This window comes from Dermacentor silvarum, chromosome 10, assembly GCF_013339745.2.
Source record: "Dermacentor silvarum isolate Dsil-2018 chromosome 10, BIME_Dsil_1.4, whole genome shotgun sequence".
NCBI classification, from domain to species: Eukaryota; Metazoa; Arthropoda; class Arachnida; order Ixodida; family Ixodidae; genus Dermacentor; species Dermacentor silvarum.
This window is the reverse complement of record NC_051163.1, coordinates 138,747,729-138,772,302: the sequence shown is the minus strand read 5'-3', so window position 1 is coordinate 138,772,302 and position 24,574 is coordinate 138,747,729. Positions and strand designations below refer to the sequence as shown.

The 24,574-nt window shown below is 47.1% G+C and overlaps 1 protein-coding gene across 1 annotated transcript in view; it reads right to left on the bottom strand.

Moving 5' to 3' along the window:
- Positions 1-24,574, bottom strand: part of LOC119431875 (BAG family molecular chaperone regulator 2) — a 71,580-nt gene that overhangs the window by 5,433 nt on the left and 41,573 nt on the right. Inside the window, exon 2 of the mRNA XM_037699320.2 lies at positions 10,898-11,069. Coding sequence (XP_037555248.2) covers positions 10,898-11,069 — 172 coding nt within the window. The remainder of the gene's footprint in view (positions 1-10,897; positions 11,070-24,574) is intronic.

Here is a 24,574-nt window from a genome sequence, read left to right as displayed (position 1 = left end):
CGGAGATCACACGACGCTCAGCAGGGGATACGCGGTAAGGACGCTGTCGGAGAGGCGCCTGGGAGCCGGTGCCGAACGGATGGAGAACAGTGTGCGTGCGGCCTAATGACTTCTGCTGGCAATCAAACGAGTCACGAAACTGGTGTAGAAGTGCAAGAAGTTTCTCGCGGTGCGCCTCGGGAAGTTCGTAGTCGATGGCGGAAGTCAAACATGCTTAACGGTCCGCGATCAGGCGTACCAGCAGAAGGTGTCAGGGCACTAAGTTGAAAGTTGTCCGCGTCGTCAAGGCAAAAGATGGAGGATACGTCGAATGCCTGACTTGTGCTTAAACACTCTCCACGGAGTAAGGTTGAGGGAACTGGCAACGGATTCATAACAAACAACGATGTAGCGCCGTTGGACATGTCGAGAACGGCAAATAGCAATGCGAGATTCCTGCGCTGTTGAACGGTCTCAGAGGGGGTAAATAGAACTGTGGATTCACCAATGGCAGCACAGGACACGGGTACAAGGGCTGCACTATTGGGTGGGATGTTCGTGTCATCGGCGACAAACAACTTCTCCAACGTAGGGGCAGACGACGTGGAACACAACGCAGAGAACGCCACCTCGGCACGAGCACAGTCAATAACGGCATGATGGTGAGAGAGAAAATCCCTTCCGAGGATGACATCATGCGAACAGGCCGGTAACACAAGAAACTCAATGGGATACACAACATCTTGAATGACGACGCGGGCTGTGCAGGCGGCTGATGGCTGAATATGGTCTGCGCTGGCGGTACGGAGGGACAATCCCTTTGATGTCGTCGTAACCTTCCTAAGCAAGCGGCAAAGTTTCATGTCTATCACTGAAACTGCAGCACCAGTGTCCACAAGCGTAAGGGTATGAAAGCCATCCACAAAAACGTCGATGAGGTTGGCCGGAGAAATGCGAGGACTTGAATTTATCGACGACGACGCAGTTCGTGCTTCGGGAACTGCGGTATCTAGTTTTCCGCGTCAGAAGGGCGGGGACGACGGCGCATAGGTGACAGAGAGCGGCGTCGAGGGGATGGAGATCGGTGGGTAGGGGACGGCAGGCGCTCGGGCAGGCGCTCGGGCAGGCGCTCGGGGCAGGCGCTCGGGCGAAGAAGGTTGTTGTAGCCGCGCTATGCCATCAAAGCGTCGTGGATAGTACGCAGACGGTCGCATGGCGTCCATTTGAACGGGAGGGCGACGGCGGCAGAAGCGTGCCACATGTCCTGCATAGCCGCAAGAATAGCATATAGGGCGATTGTCCGCAGTGCGCCATGGATTTGAAAACGTGGGGACTGCTCGGCTGAACGGAACAGGTGGTGGTCGAACGGCTGCCGGCGCGGAAGAATAGGTTGGCTGACGATGCGACCCGGCAGCGACGACTTGCGCTTACGTCAAGGGCGCAGACTCCGGAGGTGGCGGACGAGCGAAAGGCAAAGCGTCAGTGACCTCTTCCTGGATAACTTGACGTATGACTGGGGCCAGATGTTGTGCCTGGGCTGGCTCGGGCGTGCTTGATAAAATAGAGAGTTGTCTGGCGACCTCCTCACGCACGAACTGCTTTATCTGAATCAGCAGTGCATTCTGGTCACCCAGAGTCAAGGACGCGATCGAGTCGTTCTGTTCCGGAGGGCGTCGAGTTTGGGCGCGTTGCTTGCGCAATTCGTCGAAACTCTGGCACAAGCTGACAACATCGGCGACGGTTTGTGGGTCTTTGGCCAATAACATTTGGAATGCGTCATCGGCTATTTTTTTCAGGATTTGTTTGATCTTATCCGACTCGTGCATCAACGGGTTGATACGCTTACACAGGTTGACGACGTCTTCAATATAACTGGTGAAGTTCTCACCGGGTTGTTGAGCGCGTTCACGAAGTTCATCCTCGTTCATCCCTCGACATCTACGTTCGGATATTTGTGCAGCGTTCCACGACGATCCCCAGTGCGCACATGCAGGTGTACTAAAGACATACGCGCGTCTACGCCTTCGTTACTACTGGCGAGGGATGTATCGATTCATCCGTCATTATGTCCGCTCTTGTCTCGTTTGCCAACGCCCCAAAGATCCCCCTCGTCCTTCAACCGCTCCATTGCAGCCTTTGCCTTGCCCAGCACGTGCTTTTGATTGAGTAGGCATCGACATTTATGGACCTTTGCCATCAAACGGCAACCGCTGGGTAATCGTGGCCATCGACCAACTTACGCGCTATGCGGAAACTTCCCCTTCGTCCAGCGCTTCTGCACGTGACGTCGCCTGGTTTCTCCTGCGCCAAGTCATCCTTCGCCACGGAGCTCCCAGGGAATTACTCAGTGACAGAGGCCGCGTCTTCCTTTCCGACGTCAAGGAGGCTCTCCTCAAAGAATGCCGCATCATTCATCGCACCACTACTGCATACCATCCGCAGACTAATGGCATGACCAAGCGCTTTAATCGAACTCTTGGCGACATGCTGGCCATGTACGTTGCATCCGACCAAACCAAATGGGACCATGTTCTACCATTGCTGACCTACGCTTATAATACGCCACGCAGACGACCATGGGATTTTCGCCCTTCTTTCTCCTGTACGGACGCGAACCTTTTTTCACAATGGACAATACCCTTCCGTACCACCCTGACAACACAGAAACCACTACCTTGTCTGAAGCTGCTGCACACGCAGAAGAGTGTCGCAAGCTATGCCGTATATTAATGTCAGAAGACCAGCAACGCCAGCAGCACCATCGAGAAACTTCCCATGCTCCGGCATCCTATGCTCCTGGCTCGCTCGTGTGTCCTTGGGTTCCAACCCCTACCCCTGGACTATCACCGAAACTCGCGTCGAAGTACCAGGGCCCCAACCGCATGATCCAGCAAACGTCTCCAGTCAACTATATCGTGGAACCGCTCGAGCTATCTTTGGATCATCGCTGTCGAGGACGCGACATTGTGCATGTCCAGCGTCTCAAGCCGTACTATGATCCGCCTGTCTTGTCCTACCCCTAGGTCGCCGGGACGACTTCTTTGTCCGCGGGGGAGATAACTGTACTGTGAAATAAGGAGCAGTGGGGATGTGTCTGTGAGAGAGAGAACGACGAGAGAGATAAGCCTTGTGTCGGTGCTCGATCGGCTGTGCTACCTCTCGCTGCTTTAGCGTTCTAGTCGCGAACGTTGACCTCCCCAAGTGCTTCGTTACAATATATATATATATATGCCTACGTAAAAAAAACCGTCGCGTGATTAGCAACGTAGCGTGTCAATAAACGCATAGAAATCACAGAACCGAATCTGAACTACGAATTTTTATCTGCCATGTTCGCGTGTTGGTGCTGATGGTACGTACCGCTCAATTAGTTGCACTGTTGGAAGCTTCTTGAGCCAACATTTACAGACAAAGATGTATCTATAAACGTAGTATTGAGAGACCGACACCATTTCCCAAAACAAACCGCGAAATAGCTCTCGGTGCAATTTCGACGGAAAATCGCAGCGATCGCTGCGACGTTGCGACCAACCGGTTGGCCGCCGCCGAAAATCGCGGAGTCGGCGATTTTCGTCGCATGCGACGGAAATCGCCCTTCCGATGCGATGTCTCAGGGGCGGCAGAATAATCGTCTTTCGATGTCATTTGCAGCGAAGCAAGCAGATATGCGGCCATTTTGTACTATAGGGGACCATTGCACACGGTGGCCCGAGGCGGTCCCCATCATCGACATCACCGCAGAAACAGTGGCTGCGCACGCTTTCGTTTCGTCATGCGTTTAACGTTTCGGCAGCCCAGCCATTGTGACGACACACCGCGGACGACAGTTTGAATTTGCATTATTTGGTGCACTTGCCCGCATTCTAGGTGTGAAGCACTGCCGCACTACTGCTTACCATCTATCCGCGAACGGCATGGTCGAGCGTCTTCATCGGCAGCTCAACACAACCCTTGCAGCATGCCGTAATCGTGAACACTGGACTGACCACTTGCCGTTGGCAATGCTTGGCCTTCGGGCTGTCCTCCGCCGTGACCTTGGGTGCTCTATGGCCGAATTGGTTTATGGCGCCTTTCTACGTCTTCCAGGTGACCATTTCACCACAGAAAATACAGCTCCTCAACATCAACCCTATCTTCAATGCCTCCACGTCTTCTTCCACGACCTCCAGCCATTACTCCATGGTCAGCCAAGCAACTCATATTCCAACACCCGGACCTCGCGACCACCAGACATGTTTTTCATAGGGGAGACGGTATATGGGCGCCTATTATGCCAGCCTACGACGGGCCCTTTCCGGTTCTGCACCGTTCCACCAAGACTTTTGTCATTGCGCAACACAGACGTGAAGAGACAGTGTCTATATAGACCGACTCAAGCCAACCTACGTAGACACCAACCATCTGCATCTCTAGAACACGGATTCCCCCGAGCATTACCTTCCCTTACAACCTCAACAACGTCCGCATCGCGTCCATTTCACGCTTGCGGTCTAGGCGAGGGGCCCTGTAGCGCCAGCACCTGCTACGATGCCAGGTGGCGCCGAAGGCTAGAACAACGAAAGAAATAAAGAGGATAGTGTGGCGTAGGCTCCAGTGATCAGCTTGTGTGTCGGTCGTTCTTTCTTTAGAGCTCCACAGGTTCAATCAACACACATTGGTTACGTTTCGGCATCGTGTATTACTGATAGAATGGTGATATGTATACCACCAGGAAAAACAGCGGTCGTTTGTAATTGTTTCTCTGACAAGCTCAAGAGTGCTAAAAGACGTGCCTTCCGTACAAAGAACTGAGACTTCTGCGCAGGGCTAAGAAACCTGGGTTGACGAATAGTTGCTTCAAGTAATGAAAGGTGAAAACAAACTTTAAACAGTCGCAGTTTCTCCTGAAACGCGAAGCATCAATTGCGATGGCAAATTAGTGGACAGCTATACGAAGTAAGAATACTAATTTTATCGGCTGTATGAACTTGTAAACATAGGCATACTAACTAAATTAACAAGCACGGTGTCACGCGCGCACGAGCAAACATGACATGAACACATCTCACTCAATGACCGCGGAAACTGGCTGTCAAAACGTGGGAGAGAGGAAGCGCGTGAGTGAAATGGCCTTCGTGCTGCGTATTGCAGCAGCGCGAACTAAGCCGCAAAAACACCGCTCGGCGAAATGTGAGTCCGTCGTAGATGGCTTTCAAGATACAGCGGGCGCGCGCGGTTGCCCGAGCCGCCCGGAGTAGAACGCGCCCTCACCCCCTCCCCCAAACCTTGCGCGTGACGGAAGACCGCGCGCTTCCTTCCCGCCTACCTCCCTTGTGTGCGAGAGATTGAGCCGCGATCGCCGGCTCGCCCTCGCACGTTTTCACTCGCACATACTGCATACGGCGCGCGGCAACGATTTTGTCGCCATTGGACTTTATACGGAACCTCGCGGCGACGCCGACAGTGACGGCAGAAATGCACCTGGAGTATCCGTATAATTGTTGTCGTAATAAAACAAACAGAAAGTCCAAAAAAGTAAAATTCACAGTCGATAACGTTACCAAAAAAGTCGCAGTTTCGCCCGAAAGGCGAAGCATCGCAAATGAGTTTAGAGCTAAGCGGGGTAAGGATAGTAGATTTATCGGCTGTATAAACTTGGACACATCTGCTTACTAACTGAATTAACAAGCATGGTGTCAGCGCGCACAAGCAAACATGAATAGGTCACACTCGATTACCGCAGACAACCGCTGTCAGAACGCTAGCGTGAGCAAGCGCCACAGCAGCAGCCAGCGAAGGTTCGTGCGGTCTATATCGCTGGAGCAGAAACAGAGCGGCGAAAGAGCACACCGCATACAAAGGTAGGAGCCGTGTGCAGATTGCTTTGAAGATACGGTGCGCACGACCGCCCGCAGCCGCGCAAAGTACACAGTTGCTGGCAGAGAAGGAAGCCGCATCCTCTCCCTCCCGCACTGCCGTCTTGCTTTCTTCCTTTAGCGTGCGAGATTGAGTCGCCAGTTCCCCTTACGCCCTGCCGGTGGTCGCAAGATACGCAGTTGGTGCCGCAGCACAACGTCGCCCCTTTCCTTCCCTCCCTCCCGTCCCACCACGGTCTTTAGCGCGACGGACGACGTCGCGTTTGCTCTCCGCAGTACGTTCGCTATCCGTGAAAGCGCGCGTCCCTGACGCGCTTTCACTCGCGCATGCAGTATACGGTGCGCGGGCACAATTTTATCGCCCTTGGACTTCATACGGAACCTCACGGCCATGGCGACGCCGACGGCAAGAATCCGCGTGGAGTCTCCATATAATTGCTAGCGCAATAAAATGAAAATACTTCAACAACATATCCAACGCAGGTGTAATGCACACTGAAGGTTCCGCGGTAAACAGACGGACGAGAAAGGAAGGCACAGACTTCACCAGCGCGAGATGCTTTATTCACACGGCGACGCTGTTCAGCCGATTTTCGCGGCCGTTTATGTGCGGCGGGGGCTGTGATTGCTATCTAAAGAGCAGCAACACAACCATGCATCGAAGTAACGAATATTTCCTTTGAAACGTTATTAACGACTATAAAATAATGTTGTCTTGAGTATATGGAGAGTAGACATCTTTGCGTGGTTCGCTTTAGTCAGTAATCTAATGTTCTTTTTTTTCGCCCTCGCATTTGGCTGTCTCCGCGTTGGAGGTCAGCTAGATATTTTGGCAGCCGCAGTGGTAGAAAATGACAGCTAGGTTGGTAACAAATGTCAATCGAAAATCAGCCCGTGTGGAACTTTTCAAGCGGCCGTACCAGGTTGAGAGCGTGCAAGCGGTGTCATTGATGAATAACAACCAGCAAACAGGCCCGCCGTACGCTCTGAGAAAAAATACACCCTCGATAGATCAGTGGATGTCGAAAGACCCTTTTTGCACCTTACTTTCTCTAAGAAGTTCGAAAATGGGTGCATTCGTTAGGAGAACACCCTTGCTGAGCCCTTCGTTAGGAGAACACCCTTGCTGAGCCCTTTCATTAACTTCAGGGTGCTGAAAGGGTGTTTTGTGCAAAGTGTACACCCTGCACAATTTAAGGGTGCTTAGGCGCTTCCACGTTTCAAGCAAATAAAAAGCCATAAGTGTGTATTCTTGAGCGGTTTGCACCAAGTCGTCATTCGAGCATGTCATATGGTCACAGTGGGCTATGGGTGTCAGCCTACTACTTCATGTGCACGTTGCCTCTGGTGGTTACGTGGAAAGACGTAGTTTGTTCTTAATATTTTCTACCCTGCCTTTTGGTTTTTGCCACTGCGTTCGTTTAGGTTGTTTAAGGTCGGTGTTATTTTATAGATCAGCTGCCAATAGTCACCAAATCATCGCTCGTCAGCCAATCTTAGTCCTTCAGACACATGTTCTTTCTGGTGTAGCATCAGGGCAGGCGCAATATTTGCGAAGTAAATATAGCGCCGTTTGATGCAGTATCGGTTAGAATATATATTCGCAGATGCGTGCAGAGCAATATGCTACCGTTAAGAACACAGAATGTTTTGTGGAGGCCGTGCCCCGTTCACACTTACTTTGTACCCTGCTGCCTTTCGCACCTTACTCATGGCTTTGATTCACTTGTTTCACCTTGGTGAGGATTTATAGATCAAATGAAGAGCATGGCGTCCGTCTATCGAGCAGCTAGGGGCGCTACTGCAATCTTAAGGTGATGTATTATTTTCTGTAGTTATATCTGTAGTTCTCGACTCGCATTGTGTAGAGGCTCGCATTTCGAATCCATGTTACGCGTACTTTCTATCTTCGCTTTATTTTCGTATAATGCTTTTGGAAAGCACTTCGGCATTACTTCCGTGGACGTCCGAAAGACTTCGGTAGTCATAGAAAAAAAGAATATTCATGTAAAAATAAAACGTAGTGTGCTTTCTGGCAACACACATTGAGAGAAAGGATGGTTTTTCTAAAAGATCCCCCTTTAAGATGGCTGTGTTAGTCCGCTAAACACCCTTTCCTACGGATGTAAGGGGGTGATATACAGGGTGTCCCAGCTATCACGCAGCACGATAAAAAAAAAAAGAGGAACGGCGTTACGCGAAGCAAACCTAGTGTGTATTGTTTCCAGTACAGTGGAGTTCCGCCAGTAACTTTTTCGTTACTGAGATTTAATTAGGTAATTGGAGTTAGTTATCTAACTTGAGAAGTACTGACAATAATTAAAACGGACACCGACCACGAAAGTTGAAAAAATAATAAGACGTTTCGGCTCCCGCACGGGAGCCTTGTTCACACTCGCGGGTTGGCCATATGTGGATGAAGTCAAGAGTTGGACGGAAACCCGTCTGGTCGGGAATATGCATGACAATAATTAAAACGGACACCGACCACGAAAGTTGAAAAAATAATAAGACGCAAATGCTACGCAAAGTGCCTCGAGCGGCCAGTCCCGCGGCAATTCTGCGTGTATTCGCGGGCTTCTTTCACACTCGGAAAAACGCATTTATGTAGCACGTTTTGAGCAACAGAGAGCTGTATCGGGAGTTTTTCATGCTGCTCTACAACTTTCTCATTGACACTTTGATAATTAGGACACTACTTCTCGAGTTAGATAATTAATTACAATTACCTAATGAAATCTCAGTAACGAACAAATTACGGGCGGCAACTTCACTGTACTGGAAACAATACACACTAGGTTTGCTTCGCGTAACACCGTTCCTTTCTTTTTAAATAGTGCTGCGTGATAGCTGGGATACCCTGTATATACACGAGAAAACACTCTTAAGGGTGCAACTTTCCGTATTGTGTATATTTGGGAAGAGCGCGAGAAATTCGCTCCGGCGGCTTGGCTGTTTCTGATGCTTCACTTCCTCAGATTCGCATACGTCTGTGAAGGATTTTAATAAAAAGTACGTTCATTTTTAATTAACATATCTCACAAACGCCATCTAGCAGTAAAAAAATAACAAAAGAAGGTATCAGACTTGTCTGACCTCGCAGCCCATTTCCAGCGATGCTGTTCATTCGAGGAGGAGAAGCACGAGGCCGCGGGATCAAATCCCGGCCACGACGTCGGCATCTCGAAGGGGGTGAAATGCGAAAACACCTGTGTACTTAGATTTAGGTGCACGTTAAGGAAACCCAGGTGAACCAAATTATTTCGCAATCCCAGACTACGGCGTACCTCATTATGAGGTCATTGTTTTGGCAATGTGAAACCCTATGTTGTAATTAACTTATCTTAACTATTTAATTTTAATTGAGCAGGATCAATTAGAACTTCACTTGCCTGAAATTAGATCATACACTTTGAAACGGTGCCGCATATGGCTTTCCCATTTTAAATCTAACGTATTAAGGTGGCTGACTGGGCTTGATGGTTATTCTTACAGCGCGAGAAGAAACACGGGGACGACAGGGAACTGACAGGGAACTCAGTTTCTTGGAATGTGTGGGCATGCGCAGCAGGCCACCGTGATTGCTAGTTTTCTCTTGGCGTTCTTTCGGTTTCTGTTTTTTTTTTCCTTGTCAGGGGAAATATTTCTTTTTCTTCGTATCTGTTCCTGGACATGCTTATATAAAGCATGTCTGTCAATAAAATAATCAGTTGGAAGTCAGCGCTTGTCCGAGTCTGCTATTCGGCCTCGTGTTTCTTTTCGCACTGTGTATTATCAGTTTAAATCTAAGACGCATATAACGCTTTCAAACACTTCCCCGAAAGCGTGCATTGGCTTCACAGGCATTTGACATTGAATACAGGTTGGCTCCGTTGGCCTGCAGCAGATTTTCTCCAGGCCAACACAATGATCAATGCAAATTATGTAAGGGTAGGGCGGATCTGACACATAATCTAAGGGCATGCTCGACGGCGGCTCCTTTCAAGAGCCGGAAAATTCGAAACCGGCAGAAGTGGGAGACCCTGCTGCTCAGTTCAGACCAGTGAGACCAGGTCTGAACCGTGCAGTTAGCCGAGGCAGCCGCTGAGACCCAGGGGAACTCGGACGTGATGAAAGCTATGATGCGGCGGGCGTCTTTTCGTTCTCGGTATGCTGGCGGCAATATATATATATACATATATATATATATATACATATATATACATATATATATATATATATATATATATATATATGTGTGTGTGTGTGTGTGTGTGACGCGAGCAGGAGGTTGCGGACGTAGGACAACATGGTCGCCCGAACACTGCTTTTATTCGTCATCTTCCTCTACTTCCATGCACGGACCATCTGTGCACCGTAACATATATATATGTCAACGTTGTACCTACTTTGCAAATGTTAGCGATGCGAAAGCGGCACGGAGCCAACGAGACGTTGGTGCAATTCCTCATTTTTATGGAAATTCGTTACCGCATTTACTCACGTAATATATTGTTTACGTTAAATATGAGTCCAGTTGTTTGTATGTTTTTCGACACATACGAAATACTCCTGCACTAAAGTTAAACTCAGAACAAACCTGCACAATAAGTGACATGGTGAGTTTCAGCGCACCTCGGGATAGTTGGCGGCGGGCAACGAGAATTTCTTCGCGCGCAGAGAACGCGCCCGTTTTGTCGGCAACTAACGCGCGGCTCCTCACGCGATAGAAAGTTTCTCGGTGTGGACGCACCATTAGTGTGACACAGGAACACGTAGACACTCAAATATGCATGTTTTTTCACACTGAGGTTGTCAGTTACCGCGACTTCTTTATCATGTTACATGACAAGAAGAATTGTCGTGAAACCCTCCATTGTATGATATCGCTGCGCGTATTCATCTTGAACCTGCTCCCTTGCTGCCGGTTCATGAACATGACGATAACAGAACGACCGCCGCATTCAGAAATGAGCTCCGCAGATTGTTGCCTAATACGAACCAGGTCGATCGTCATGGTGACCGAACGCAATATCTTTTCGCGAATCGTGACAAGAGTGAAGCCCTGACATGCACCTCCTTACCTGGCACCCTTGGGGTCAGAGGTCATGCGAAGCACGAGGTTGGTGACGTACTGCTCGATTTGCCCGAGCGCAGTCTCCTGCTCTTCGCTGCGTGGCGTGGTCACCGACACGTCTACCGACTTGACACGTGTCTGCAGCCGCTCGACCGTCAGGCTCACTTCTTCGCGGAGCTCTGCAAGGTTTTATTTTGTTTAGCACACTGCCAACCAAGAGCCTAACAGGAGAGGCTGAAAAATAAGTGATATACTAATGGTCCTTAAGGCGCGTAATATTAGACAGCACACACCTATCACTAAAAGAATATCCACATAGCACTATCAGCAGCATATCGCTCATTCCTCAAACGTGCAGAATACGTGCCGCGGCACACTAAAATATACTTTCTCGGCTCTCTATCTTAGAAGGAGTTGACTGTGCGTGCAGCGCTCGATTGCAGGTGTACTGACCAATGAAAAGGGGGTGCGACTGTGTTCACAACCAATCCGTGCAGGGGCGGGGTCTCGCCTCCGATGAGGTATCACCATTTTCTTTTTTTTCTTCCTCTCTGTTTGGCGGCGTTCCAAACGAATGCAGAACACGCTGGGCTGGTGGTGACTAGGTACAACTGTGGCTGCTGTTAAGGGATCGATGGTATTCCTAAATAAACGCATCACTGCTTTGATGATCCAAAATAATCGCAGTATCAGGGAGGGAGCAGTCTACCTGACTGGGGCAGTATTTTTTATTTGGGGTGTTGCTGCGCTGCGCTCCGCAACACCCCAACGACCGCCGCTTTGCGTCGGCGCCGGCAACACGGCTTCCGCTGCGGCACCGAGGCACAACCGACCGCGCCGCCAGAGAGGAAAAAAAAGAAAATGGTGATACGTCATCGATGGGAGGTCCCGCCCCTACACAGATTTCTTGCGAAAACAGTCACACCCATGAAAAGGGGAGCGATACTGACACGTGTACTGACGGTCAATAGACAGTTTTAGTTTAGCATTTCTCGACTTACGTACGCTAAACGCACACACATTACGGGCCGTTATAGGGGGGGGGGGGGGGCGTCGCTTAAGGACTGTTAGTTTAACGTTCCAGAACGTAAACGTACTATAAAACGTAAGCGGACGTAGCGCCATCTCTTGCCTAAATCAACAATGAATTTCTGTCTTGGCTGCAAGCGAGTCACATGTAGCCGAGGAAGTGGCCAAAACGTTTATGTGCGCACGAGAATGTCGCGAAAACGATTCAGCAGCAGTTTCTGTGTCGCACGTCCTTTTCCCGTTCACAAGCTCATGGAGCGCTCAAGTGTTCTTTGGGACCCTTCTTCCTTGGCTTACCTAAGCTGGCACGACATTGAAGCAATTACGATGCGCGAGCGCGACCCAAGACCCAGGCTGTATGCAGGCAGGAATGGGCTCCTCAACATTGATGCCATTCCAGATCACACCTTCCTTCACCAATTCCAGTTTGCAAAACAAAACTTCCCTGTTCTTGTGAAAACGTTGCAATTGCCAGACTATGTAACAAGTGCTCAAGGAGTGAGAGTGTCTGCTCAGGAAGCCCTGTGCATGTGCTTGCGTCGCCTGGCCTACCCGAACCGCCTGTGCCACTTACAAGACTTCTTCGGTTCCCACTACAGCGTCCTTTCAAGTGTGTCGAACAAAATGATGTTCCACATTTCAGATATCGTAGGAACTTTCAAACAGTAAGAGAGACTCGTAGCTACTCACCTTTCAAGCTGACACGAACTGACGACATACTACTACTCCAATACGTTTTTTTTTTTTTTTTTTGCTAACCGTCTGCCACCTGTAGCAGACCACGCGCGCAGCGGAACCATTACACTGACCGCAGCGCCAATTTTGCGTCATGACGCGGAGAAGCGGTGAACTGCACTCCAGACGGGCCGGTCGGCACACCTACCCATCTAGACACCGTAACGTTATTTTTTTTGTTTGTGTGTTTACATTCTGCGGAATCGATGCTGCCAACTTACTTTCAAAGACATGCTCGGTCGTTCTTGGCGAAATGCGCTAGCAGAAGCTTGCATCTCTCACGCAGGCTTCTTCCGCTGAACACCTTCTTCGTCGCAAGTTCCGTGTTTTTCGCAATCTCTTGCCATTTTGATGGATATCGAAGCGGGTTGCAAGCATTCACTTCATGGAGAAGAGCTAAATCGTCTTTCTCGGTGAAGCGCAAGCGTGTCACACCTGTTGCTGGTACAGCTGCCTCCATTTTGTAGACTGTTTTCCAAGAAGAAACTCGCGTTACCATAGCACCGCCAGCGACTGAGTTTTGCTAAATCCGTACAAGACAAGACAATCCATTAGCAGCCATCCTGGTGTTGCTATGTGGCAACGTATGCGGAAGCGTCGCGTTAGGCGTACGGTCGCCGGAATCGCCGAACGATCTCGGAAATTGGGCACGCTATGCGCTAAAAACTAACATTTCAGGTGAGTTCAGAGAAAGCGAAAGCTAATTTTCATAGTTACTGGTGATCAACGCGAGTGATAGCGCAACCATCACGAGAATTCATGCTGAAGCGGGAGCCCATGGTGCCGTCATGTTTGACAACGTTATTTCTTGGCATCCGTAAACTTTACGAACGTTAAACTCGCCAAATAACGTACGTTATCATAGCGCACGTAAACCGCAGAAACAGAATAACGTTCAGAGAATCCGCAGTGAAGACGACGCTATTTTTTACGTACGTAATGCGTTTACGTTTGCTTGCAAACGCTAAAGAATCATTCCATGCGAAACGTCCCAACCCAAAAAGCGACTCGTTGATTTTCTTGAAAAAAAAATTGGGCTAGATGGGTATTGCGTGAATAAGGTTTCACCAAAGAATTTTTGTCGAAAAAAATTTTTTGATCACGTGAGCGCTCTTTGAAGTTTCCGCAAAGAAGCAATCGTTGGTTGGAGGTAAATTTTTTATGGAAGTCTGAAACTATGTGTAATAACAATTTTATTTACAGCATTCTAGGGGCATCCTTCTTTCGTATAACGTGATAACTGAATGCAGTTTAGATTTTATCGCGTTTATTTGGTTCAGTTAAAAAGCAATAAATGTTGCGTTTTCAGAAATTTTTTCGCCTAAACTGCTCAAATTCTTTCAACTACAATATTTTTTCTTCCTTTTCACATGGTGATATAGTGTATGCTAAAAATAATTTGAAATTCTTAAGGCATATTTTTTTTTAAAAACACCTCCAAAGTTGGCAAAAGTAGATTTTTCGCGAGATTCAGGCCACATTTAAGCCGTAAGGCCCTATAGATAAAAATATCGCAGATAGCTCAATATGCGCACCAACATTTTTTTATTCCATTTTATTCCAACCATTTTTATTCGAGTAAATTTTGTTTCAAGCAAAAACAATTTTTTTTGAAGTCACCAACCAATATCACCAGTAGGCACTGCGTACGTGCCCCCGCTCCCCTCGTCGTGTGCTCGTTTTCAGCTGCGCGCCGCCATCTGCCGCCCAGCAGATTATCGATATTATATGGGGGTGATCATTTTCAAGATTTATAGAATTCTTAAAAATCGCTTGTAGCCGATATGATAATTCTAGTTCTTGAGCTGGATTGTGCAAAGGCGGACAATATTTGCACTAGAAATTGAAGCGCATATTGAACTAATTAAAAAACTGCTAGTGAACTTCCTGATTAATTACCTTACGGCGCATATTGCAATTTACGAATTGTAGCCACCGACTTGGAAAGACATATTCACATAAAATTAATTTTCAGGATGACACCAATTTTGAGATATTTCCTAAAGTGTCGGACGAAATAGGTGGGCGTTTCGGTTACTTTTGTGCTTCAATGCATAGATGAACATATTTAAAAAAAGAAAACGCAGTTTCACCCGAAAGTCGAAGCATCGATTGCAATAGCAAATTGGTGCCGGCGTGTTTTCCAGAAAGTACTGCACAATTAGCATCGCGCATAGATGCAATCAGATTACACAAGGTTTTGGTGGCCACAGACGACGGATAGGGCCAATTATAACATTCGAGAGACTTCCGATACATGCGGGCGCGTCCTACGCTGAGCGATAACGCTTGTTATAACGACGGTGATAACGACGGTGAAACCAGTCATCCGAGAAAAATAAACATGTACACGTGTCAATACTAAAATCCTTATACCTTCGGAAAAGTACCGCCATCCTTTGAACAACCCGCTTCTCTCTCTCCTGTATTTCCGATTGGACGATGATAGCGCGCATTTTCACTTTTTTCCGCCACAGAGCCATGTTGAAAGTTACTCTGCGCAGCCGCCGTCGCCGGCGGCGGCGGCAGCGCGCGCCCGGCCTGAAAGCGGGGGGCTTTGGAGGGGCGCCACCATCGAATTGCTTTAGCAAGCAAAAATTAAAGAAAAAAATACGCCTTTTAGGAGAGGAGACGGTGGAGGAGAGAGTAGATGGCGGTACTTTTACGATATCTAGGGACTTCAGTCAATACCACCGTTGGCAAAGGTGGGGAGCGATGACTTCGCACGCACCCTTGCTTTTGTCATTACCCACGGCGAAGGACCCACAACAATCAATCCCTGCGATCTGCGCGTACACAACTCCCCAAAGGGAGAACAGTTCCGTCATCGAACCGTCGTAGAGCCCTCGTGAAGTCACAGCGTTGAATGGGACAAAAACGGTCCTTTGAAGGAGCGCGTGCAGTACAATAGCGGTGTGCGTTTCGCGTCTGCTACCGGAACGGGCCCGCGGACAATTTCCGCACAAACGTGATGACAGATATTACAGGCACCTACGCCGCTAGGAATCGCTTAGAGCGTGACAATAGTAAAGTTCCTATATAGGGACTTTAGACAATAGGAGAGAGACAACCATGACGGGAAAGAGTGGCGAATGCTTGTTTAACACTTCTATTTACGAAATTAGGCATCATTTTTGTGGGCATCACTGTGGCGATGTGGTGATTAGGAGGTGGATGAAATTTATTCGTGACCTCATTAGCTAGTGAAATGTCGAGGCGGGCCAGAAGTTGCTGCCTCCCCCCCCCCCCTCTTTTTTTTTTTGCTTACTAAAATGTATACAAATCCTCTATGGAATCTATTACATTCAGTCGAGGCTGTGATCACTAAGCTGATAGGTCAGTAAGATGTTTACGATGTATCGCTATTCTGGGCCATAACCACTATGTGGCGGAACAGTGAGACTCAGTTTGTAGCTTACCCGCCACCGTAGCTTAGCGGCCATGGTGTTGCTCTGCTACGCATGAGGTCGCGGGAAAAAGTCCCGGCGGCGGCGGGGGCCGCATTTCGATGCGGGCTTAATGAAAAATGCCCGTGTCCCGTGCATTGGGGCACGTTAATGATTCCCTTGTGGTCAAAATTAATCCCGAATCCCACGTACGCTACGGTGTTCCTCATAATCAGATCGTGGTTTTGTAACGTAAAGCCCCAGAATTCAATTCAGTACAGCTTGTCGTATAGAGTGACAATTGTCCTAGGCTCTAACTCAAGAAAAGCAGAAGAGTAAGGCACTGTCTACTTGTTTGTTTATCATCTGTGTTGTTTGACTTTGTAAATATTTTTGTTTCAATATATCTCCAAATTTCTCATCTCCAACCTGCCTCTTGATTCATCAACGCCGATTAACACTTTGAAGAGACTTTGTCATCTTCAAAGAAGAAAGAACACACTGTACTATATGTATATAAGATAATGATGTGACATTCACAATATCATCAGACATCAGATGGCCATCAGTTCGACGTTGCCACTGCTCTAGGAAAAAATGCCTTGATGAGGAAGCTTTAGTTTAATGCCAACTACCTATCCAAATACATTTCAAAAGCAGAAATGCTTTTATGAGGCAACCTGATTACCAATTTGAATAAAATTTGTTGTATTTAGGAGATAAAGATTAATTCTAGAAACTGTTGCAAGTCACATTTTGATTTACCTACTGAATAATTTTACTAAAATTGCCATAATTTGGTAAGTTTGAAAAAAAAAGAAGCACAACGTTTGCCAATTCGTGACTCTGCAACAACAAAGGGCATCACAGCTCTGTAAACGGCCTCCGTTAAAGCATCTACAGTAAAGCTCTTGTTTGGCCTAGTTGGTACATTATCGTACACGTAACGAGGCAGCGCGAAAAAACACGGCCGGTGAAAGGCACAGCACGGGCGTAGTCCTGTGGACATACCTTTCTTCGTCCGTGTTTTTTCGCGCTTCCTCGTTACGTGTTCTAAAACATACAAAGTGGACAAATTTCATTTATCAATTTACGTCATACGTGAATTTGTTTCAGTGTTTACAAGGTTAGACAGAATAAAATGCGGTCGCCAACCTTGTCAAAACAATCACAGATGGAGTTCACAAGATTACATGTACATACAAGGAACCCCGTAGATGCGAACAAAACCCCCAGGGGTTCGGAATCGTGTTTTACGCTTTTTTTAAATGGTTTTACGCTTTTTTTAAATGGTTTTTAAATGGTTTTTTAAATAAATTTTATTTTGTCTAGCATGTTTCCTGACAAGACGGATTTTGATCGAATGCTTGACCAATGTTTACAAGGGTTTTGCAAATGTCCTACTCATATAGTATTTATAAGCCATGTCTATTACGTCAGTTTCATCCGGTTTATATGTATTTTACGTACATTTGACATAATTGTGATATCATTTTCATTGCTGAGTTAAAGAGTTGTTAACTTGATAGCTTTGTTTTCTTAAAATTTGTGATTGTCCGCCATTTTTATCATAGATGTCAACGGCCTAAATCAATTATTCGCTCGTGACAGTAACTAGATATACCTTTTTTTTTCTAACTGCAACAAGTCTCATCAAAATCAGCGCAGTGGTTGCCGAGAAATGCGATTTCTACTTTCACATGTTTTTAAATAGGAGCCCCCAAGTTAAAGCTTCTTTTTAAAATGATTAGTTCGAGCAAAAATTATGATCAAAAGAATAATCATGCTTATTTAATGTCCGAGAAATTTCGGTACACTTATTTTGTTTTGCCTCTTATTCTAATATAAAGTAAAATAAGCGATCATAAATTCTTAAGGTCTCCAACAGAGTAATATTCTTTTGTGGCATCCAAATGGTGGCGGATGTGATATTTGTTTCATTTAAAATAAACGTTATAGATTTCATTTGGCCGCTCGAGTTGTTTTTAGTATGTTTTCAGTTATGTTGTAAAAATGGCAACAACTCATTTTACTGCTGTACGAAACCAATTCCTTAAAAAAACAGGTGCTGTTTCGCGCGAGCATCCGTTGCGAGTGGGCACGGCGGACCATGGACGGCAATGTCACAGGCCCAACCCAAATGGCGCGATTTTCTTGCGAAGAACTGGCACGCGGCGTCCGCCCGGTGGCTGTCCGCAGTCGATCAAAGCGGGCTAGATATGTTCGCAGGTGGTCAACCGCTCGCCGGAAGCGGCGAGTGAAGGTTGTCAGCGCGGACCAATCAGGGCGTGGTCGCGTCCGACTTCTTGCCGCCGCATTTGAAGGCAGCCAAATAGCATAGAGCGAACATGGTGACAAAAGCTGCGCGCATCGCGTACAATGATCGACTGATCACAGCCGTCCAAGCGCGACCAGTATGGTTCAGCTGCAGAATAACGGTTCAGTTGCAGATACAAAGCTATTTTGTTCACTGCATTTTACTGGGAATGGTATCACACTGTTTCTAGCAACACGGAAATTGTGGCGGCGGCGGCCGCCTGTCTTTCGCCGCATGTGGATGCAGCACGGCGGCGATCCGCCGCGCTAGTGCGGGCCGCACGAACTTCACCGTGAAAGTTCGCTCCTTGTGGGCCGGGCTTACACGCCATTCTTCTGCTTCGTGCAGGTGCTCTTTCTTCGCCTGTCCGGAACGGATTGCATTTCTACATCGGCAAGCCAGCGAAATATGTGCGACTCGACAACGTGTCTTCATGGCATAGCTGCTTCCTCGGTGCCATATTGTCTGCCTCTTTACGTGATGCCGACATTCGTGATGGAAACTTCAACTCAAGCGCCACCTGCATATCACGTGACGTCAACGCGTGGGCTTATAAAGGAATGTCTGCAACCGTGCCCTTTCAGTGGGCACGGCGGACCATCGAAGGGCATGTGGCGCTATTCTTCTGCTTCGTGCAGCTTAGTTCAATTAAGAGTGATTGCCGCTGTCTTGTGGTCTTGCCGTGCCCCCGCCGATGTGATTTTGTTGCATATGACATCTACTGCGCATTTCTACTTATACTGTGTGGTGACATTGAATTAAATCCTGCTCCGGCTGTTAAAACACTGCTACAAGAATTACTTGCAGGGCAGAGTAAGCTGGCAGAGGGCGTGTCGGTGCTTAGAGCGCAGCACACAAATTTAGGAAGACTATTTGTCGATTTCAGTACTCGTTTTTCTGCGTTAGAAAAACGCACCGCACGTGTGGATGACCTTGAACGCACTGTTAGATCTCTCGATGCCAAAATAGTTGATATGCAAGATAGGATTAGGCGTTCATATTTGGTAGTCTTCGGAGTTCGGGAAGATGCCGCTGAAACTGAAGGCGTGCTTAAGTATAAGCTCGTGAATGATATATTTTCTCAGAAGCTTAACGTGCCCTGCCACTCGATTGGAAGAATTCATTCCCTAGGTAGACCAGGCCTAGACAGAGGTCAGTCATCATTTTTCTTCAGTATTACTATGAGAAGCAACAAATTTTAAAGAATGCACACAAGTTAAAAGGCGCGAGGATTTTCACCCGAAATGATTATTCGCAGGAAACTCTCAGGAAGCGAAAGCTGCTGTGGGATAGTGCGAGAGATGAAAAAAAATAAAGGAAAGAAAGTCAGCTTGATAGACGACAAACTGGGCATAAACAAAGATTTGTTCAGATGGGACGAAGCCCCCAACACAAGAATTCAAATTCATGATGATCGCAACGTTGTGAACAATGACTTCCTTCCACTAACGCCAAAGAAATGTGAATTCTAAATATCAACGCCCGCAGGGTTCTTAACAGAAGCGATCTTGAGGCGATTATTATTGGACACAATCTCCACGTCGTCGTCATTACTGAAATGTGGCTTCATGACGGATTTGATAATACGGGCGTCTTTCCCCCAAATTACAGGGCCTTCCGTCATGACAGATATACGACAGGCAGCGGCATTGCAGTTTTAGTCAAATAAACTATTCCAGCTATTCTCCTATGGCAAGCTGATAAGATCGAGACTATTCTTGAAAACACTCTTTGCGGAACACATCTATGTTACTATTTGCTGTCTATGGCGCACCTGATTCGTCCGCACACTTCCTACATGATCTGCATGAACACATGGCGTCTTTTACACATGAAAATGTTTTTCTAATCAGTGATTTTAATCTACCATGAATTAATTGGCTGTGTGACCCCTTCGGACCCGTAATGAATTCGCATGTTATAGTTCCTCGTGTGACATTACCTTGAAGCACAACCATAGAGTAACATATACAAGGATAGGAGAGGACACTTCCATAGGCCCCTGCGGCCGATTTTGGTTAGCAGCGGACCTAGCGGGTGTGTGGAGTCTACACAGACTCAAAGATTTGGCCCGCAGGAAAACGAATCTCGAAGGTTATCTTCTGGTGAGTAGAAAAATTACACGGCCTCCAAGATCACTTCTGGGTGAGTGCTCGTCCCGGAGGCTATGTTTCGATTTCTTTTAACGCGTTGCTTGCTCAGCGAGTAGCTTCGTGTAAGCTGTACCGCCAGAGCAGTAAGCACACGATGCCACTGTGTGCTTATGCAGACATTTTAAATAAACATGACAAGTGTTGGAAGAGACGAAACATTTTATTTTCAAGTCATATTCTCAGTAAGCACATGCACACTTTTTTTCGCAACGTTCGATGAACGCAAGCACAGAAAGATGGTTGCACTGCAAAGTGCAAGACATGGCAATACAGGTGCCTTATGTTGAGAATAAATTTCACAAAAGGAATAAACAGGCGATATTATGAAAAACCCCACAGAACAGTAAAACAGAAGACAGCATTAGCATTAAAGAGGAAAACAACGCTCGTTCTTTGAAGCCTAACCTTCCTTATTAAGTGGTAGTTTCAGGCTGCATAGCAAACACGGAATGAAGGCTGCTGACTGCAGTTGTCAGCCAACCACGCTCTCTTCCTGTCCTGCCGTTGTTACTGCACCACGCAACACAGCAGTAATTCCCTTAGTACTTGGCTATGGATGGCATGACCTGAAAAAAAAAGTATTGGTTATGTAAGGAAGAAGAAGTGCGTCGTGTACAGCTCTGCAGCCGAATCGCCAGCGCTACTGTAGTGGGGCTCGTGCTCGACGCTGTTCCTGGTGCGCCTGGCGAAACCTACGCTGTTGTGTCTTCCTGTCGGCGTCCTTCGTGCCGTCCACAGCCGTGCTAGACTTCCTTGTCATAATTGGTGGAGGTTTGCTGGGTCTCCTGTAATCCTGGAATTGCGCAGCCGGATCCTCCCTGCCATCATGACCTCCGCAAGCGCTACGAGTTATGTCTTCTCTCCAGCCTTCGCACAAATCTTCAACTACGCACTTCAGTTCGCACTTTCGCGAAAAGCGTCACGTGCAATTGTCGCAGCTAAAAAAAAAGCAACCTTCGGTGCCATGCATGCGCTACTGAGGCCGGAGTGTTTCTTCAGAATACGTCGTAGCCACAACTTACAAACATTCTTCTCAATTCGCAAGTTCTCTCTAATTGCGCTCGTAACAAAGGCTTCAAGCAATCTGCGCACGCCACGAATAACGATCATAAGCATAACTGCATTCTTTCACACAATTTCACACACGTGCATTTAATTCAGACTACGTATACCGGAGTGTGCCGACTCACTTTCTCGCGCCAAGAAACGATTTTCTCGCAAACGTGCTGCGCAGCATTCCAAATTGCTGTTTCTTACTTAATGTGAAGCAATCCACGAACATCATGCGCGAAGTGAAGATCACAAAAAAGCTATCTGCGCCAAACAGCACAATGCGACAAATGTAAACTTACGGCTGAAGTGACAAATACATAAGCAATTTGCAAAGTAATGAGGGGAAAAAAGAACGTAATGAAGGCCTTCTTACCAAGCAGCAGCCAAGCAGACAGAAGTTCTGGCAAACGAACCCAGCAAAGACCACGCAGACGTTATCGCACACCTTTTGTAGCGTCGCCTTGCCTGATCGCACCATGGCCGATATTTTGTAGCGATGCCTTATGCTTTATTCTATATGCTAGTCTTTTCATCAACCGCTCACGGCCGGCTGATCCCGTTGATAACGTCTACAGCCACATAGATAAGTAGACGTATAGTGCACTAGAAAAGTTACTACAGACGCGCGTTCCCTTGGAGACAGGGAGTGTTGTATTGCCCTCTAGCGGGCGGCATGAAGCTGCGTAGCTCGGCCGCTTTTAGGCTGGAGTGGCCCCTCTTGTAATCCGTGTATTACTCTATGCTCTGTCTCCCTTGCAGACGTGATTCTTCACCTTCTGTAGGCTGCTTGAACGACGCGTTCTTTGCCGATTCGCTGAAAGTTCTTGTGTGGCGCTGGCTCATTCGTAGGTGTTTTCGTGATTTGTTATTTTGCTGAACCACTTGCAGAAGTGACTCTTCACGTTCTGTAGGCGGCTTGAGCCACGCGTTATTTGCCGATTCGCTGAAAGTTCTTGTGTGGCGCTCGCTCATTCGTAGGTGTTATCGCGATTTTTGTTATTTTGGTGAGCCACTTGCAGAAGTGACTCTTCACCTTCTATAGGCGGCTTGAGCCACGCGTTATTTGCCGATTCGCTGAAAGTTCTTGTGTGGCGCTCGCTCATTCGTAGGTGTTTTCGTGATTGGTTATTTTGCTCAGCGACTTGCGTAAGTGACTCTTCACCTTCTGCAGGCGGCTTGAACCACGCATTATTTGCCCATTCGCTGAAAGTTCTTGTGTGGAGCTCGCTCATTCGTAGATGTTTTCGTGATTTTTTATTTTGCTGAGTCAAGAGCACACGTGCAACGAGTCGTCGTCCATGCGAACGATGCAGCCGCCGCGGTGCACGTGCTTCCATGTTTTCGACGCCACTTCGTCGTCATCCACGATGCGTGTCTAGGCATTTCACCACACTGGGCGTTTTCAACAATAACTACGGTAGCAATGGGGAAGGTGTCACACACAGCACCGACTTTCAACTTGTGTATTAGACAACTCTTGTTTATGGTTTTTTTGTACAAGAGCACGAAGGAAAGCATTCAAGTTTATTCCTTCAGCTCGTTTACTTCTCTTCCGTGGGATACAAAGAGCACAAGTTGGAAGGAAACCTGGCACAGCTTCAAGGGAACACAGGAAGTGTCCAGTGGGCGTACAGCTCTACTCTGTAATCTGTAATACTCTGTAATACTCTATACTCTGTAATCAGCGTAATCAGTTCTTCCATTGGTCATTGAAGTTTTCTAAAATGCTCAGCAAGTGCGTTTTTGGTTGGATAACGGAAATGTAAGCTTAACAGGTCACGTGTATATGACTGGCGTTGACAGCCATGCTAGTACGAGTACATAATACCTGGCAAAGAATTCGATGAAAGCATAGGCGCCACTGCTCTCTAACCTACTGAGAACACCCCTTGCATTCTTTCTCACCTGACTGTGCGCTCAATCTTAAGTACAGAAATTTACTATGTACAAAAATGGTCTAATTTCATTTTGTCTGCAGAAGCCATCAATCTAAGGGGTTCTTATTTCCCACAATTATATGTTCACATCCATCAATTGCCCAACAAGTGTTCCACGCTGATGCTCTCACAGTTCTTTGCATTGAACACATCCCTGCTTCCACTTGCAAAACTTGGCTGGCAAGTAGATTTAGTAACCCTCATCAAAATTTCAAATACCCGCCAAAAGCACACGGTTAAGAATGTCATAGAAAGAGATACCCCAATTTTACATTGTCAATTTTTTTTCCAATTTAAAGTGACTATGTGGCTTCTAATTAAGACGTAGGGTGCGCAACACGGTGTATGCAACCGTCAAAGGCCTTGCTCCCACTTCAGGAGGTGCGAGGGGTATTAATGAGCTGGTCCCGTGAGCTTGTATGTAAACAATAATGCCTTCATATACCAGAAGTGCTCTGCCCCTAATGCTCCCCCTTTCTTGAACTTTAGGAGGGAAGCCATAATTGTGAAATTGGCGTAAATAATGGATGATAGGGAAGACATGAAAATGTGCCTGCTTCATGTCATCATTTAAAATTCAGAATGACAGTAGTTTGTATTTGCTCCCTTGTATTTGCATGGTGTTGTTATGTAAGCATCAAAGCAAGCATAAGCTTTTGCTCTTTATAGCCAACATGGGCACCCTGCTCATTGTAAGTATAATGTCAGTAAGCGAATCTGCAATCTCATTGTACCACTTTTCTTTTGTCACGTGGATACATCTGTTGAGTCACTTGTCGCAAAACTAAGCCTCTGTTTTTCAAAACATATTTACGACTTTACAATGACACTTGCTCCTATGTGTGTTCCTCCAAAGAGCATACTTTATCTTGACTTGCCCATCAGATATGTGACGGTGACTGACAGTCAAGGTGACTGCCAAGAGCATGTCAGAATTTTTATCTTGGTCTGACATACTGTCTTTTGAACGTTTTCGTGCCATTTAGTTACATGGTGCACCCCGTATACCCACATGTTTGTTTTATCGTCCAAATTACATGGCAATGTTTTTCGATACTTTGGAGTGCTCTCTTC